Source organism: Adiantum capillus-veneris, chromosome 10, assembly GCF_014529385.1.
Source record: "Adiantum capillus-veneris isolate H3 chromosome 10, ASM1452938v2, whole genome shotgun sequence".
NCBI classification, from domain to species: Eukaryota; Viridiplantae; Streptophyta; class Polypodiopsida; order Polypodiales; family Pteridaceae; genus Adiantum; species Adiantum capillus-veneris.
The window spans coordinates 57,832,560-57,833,801 of NC_140940.1; the positions used below are offsets into that span (position 1 = coordinate 57,832,560).

Below are 1,242 nucleotides of genomic sequence, written 5' to 3' on the forward strand. Positions count from 1 at the left end.
ACTATAAGGATTCTAAATGCTAATCCTTAATTAAGTACTTAAACTCATGATTAAGACTTAAGAAACTAAATTGAACTTAGAAAGACTTAGAAGACTCTGTGTTTGATTGATTGAAACTGAGTAGAAAGGGTTCCTTTTATAGGAACTGAAGAGTCATCAATGAAGAGGCATGTCTCTTTGTGAAGAGACATGACTTTAGGCGAAAAGACACATCCTTTGGGCAAAGAGCTGCAACCATTGGGTGAAGAGTCACATCCGTAGGGCGAAGGGGTGTGACCAGTTTTCGAAGGAGTGTGGCTTTTGACGAAAAGGTATGTCTTTTGGGCGAAGGGGTGTGACCATTCAAGAAACAGGAGTCCTCCTGGGTTAGTCACACTTCGCATCTGCATTTGTAATGAATCAAGAAGAATGTAACAAGTCATAATCGTGACACTCATGTGCTTGCAGATATAATTCCTTCGTCTGTTCCAAGTCCAGCTTGGTGCTTTGTGTGATGCTCGCTTGCACGTCTTTATGAGCTTTTTCAATCTCATACAGTTGCTGGACCTTGTCTCTTTCTTGGCTCATCCTTTCCATGTGAGACTCCCTTCTCTTTAAATCCTCGAGGAGTGCCATGATTGTCTTCTCCAGCTCAATCCTCGAGGAGTGCCATGATTGTCTTCTCCAGCTCTTCGTTGGCTGTCTTTAACTCCTCGGCTTCCTTGGTTCTCTCCTTCAGGTCTCTTTCCTTGTCCCTTAGGTCTGTTCCTAGACTTGCGACGACCAAGCTTAAATCTGCGTTGTTGGACTGCTGCTTCTCGAGCACCATGTCCATCTGCAGATCCTCTTTCTCCCTTTCTTCGGCTAATTGTCTGATGAGTGCCGCTCCTGCTATGTTGGTGGTGGGTAGTACAAACTGGGGTGGCAAGGAGGTGGTTTGACCTGTTGTGGCTCCCGCTTGTTTTTTCTCCTCTATCTTTTCCTTGACTTCTTCTTTCGGGCCCAATGTAAGCGGACTTACGTCCGTCATGACACTGTCTGGGTGTTCCGATGTCTCGGCTTTCGGTTCTTTGGTTTCTCGTCCAAACACTAGCGTTGTGAGCATGGCTTGCTTCTTTGTCCACCATTTCTTCATTATCTCCTCGATGGTCTTAAACTTAGTGTCTGTAGAAGACGGTGTTTCTGTTGCAGATGTGGAGGGTGTGTCCTCCGTCCCAAGGTTTTCTTGCTTGGTTTGCAAGCCTTCGGGGGGTACACCGGCTC

At 46.0% G+C, this 1,242-nt stretch overlaps 1 protein-coding gene across 1 annotated transcript; it reads right to left on the minus strand.

Moving 5' to 3' along the window:
• Window positions 1-399: 399 nt before the first annotated feature.
• On the minus strand, window positions 400-1,009 carry LOC147448905 (uncharacterized). The gene is made up of 2 exons (XM_086521479.1): window positions 669-1,009; window positions 400-637 (listed from the first exon to the last, which is right to left on the minus strand). The coding sequence occupies exons 1-2, from the start codon at window positions 1,007-1,009 to the stop codon at window positions 400-402; spliced, it is 579 nt and encodes a 192-aa protein (XP_086377605.1).
• Between the last annotated feature and the right edge of the window lie 233 nt (window positions 1,010-1,242).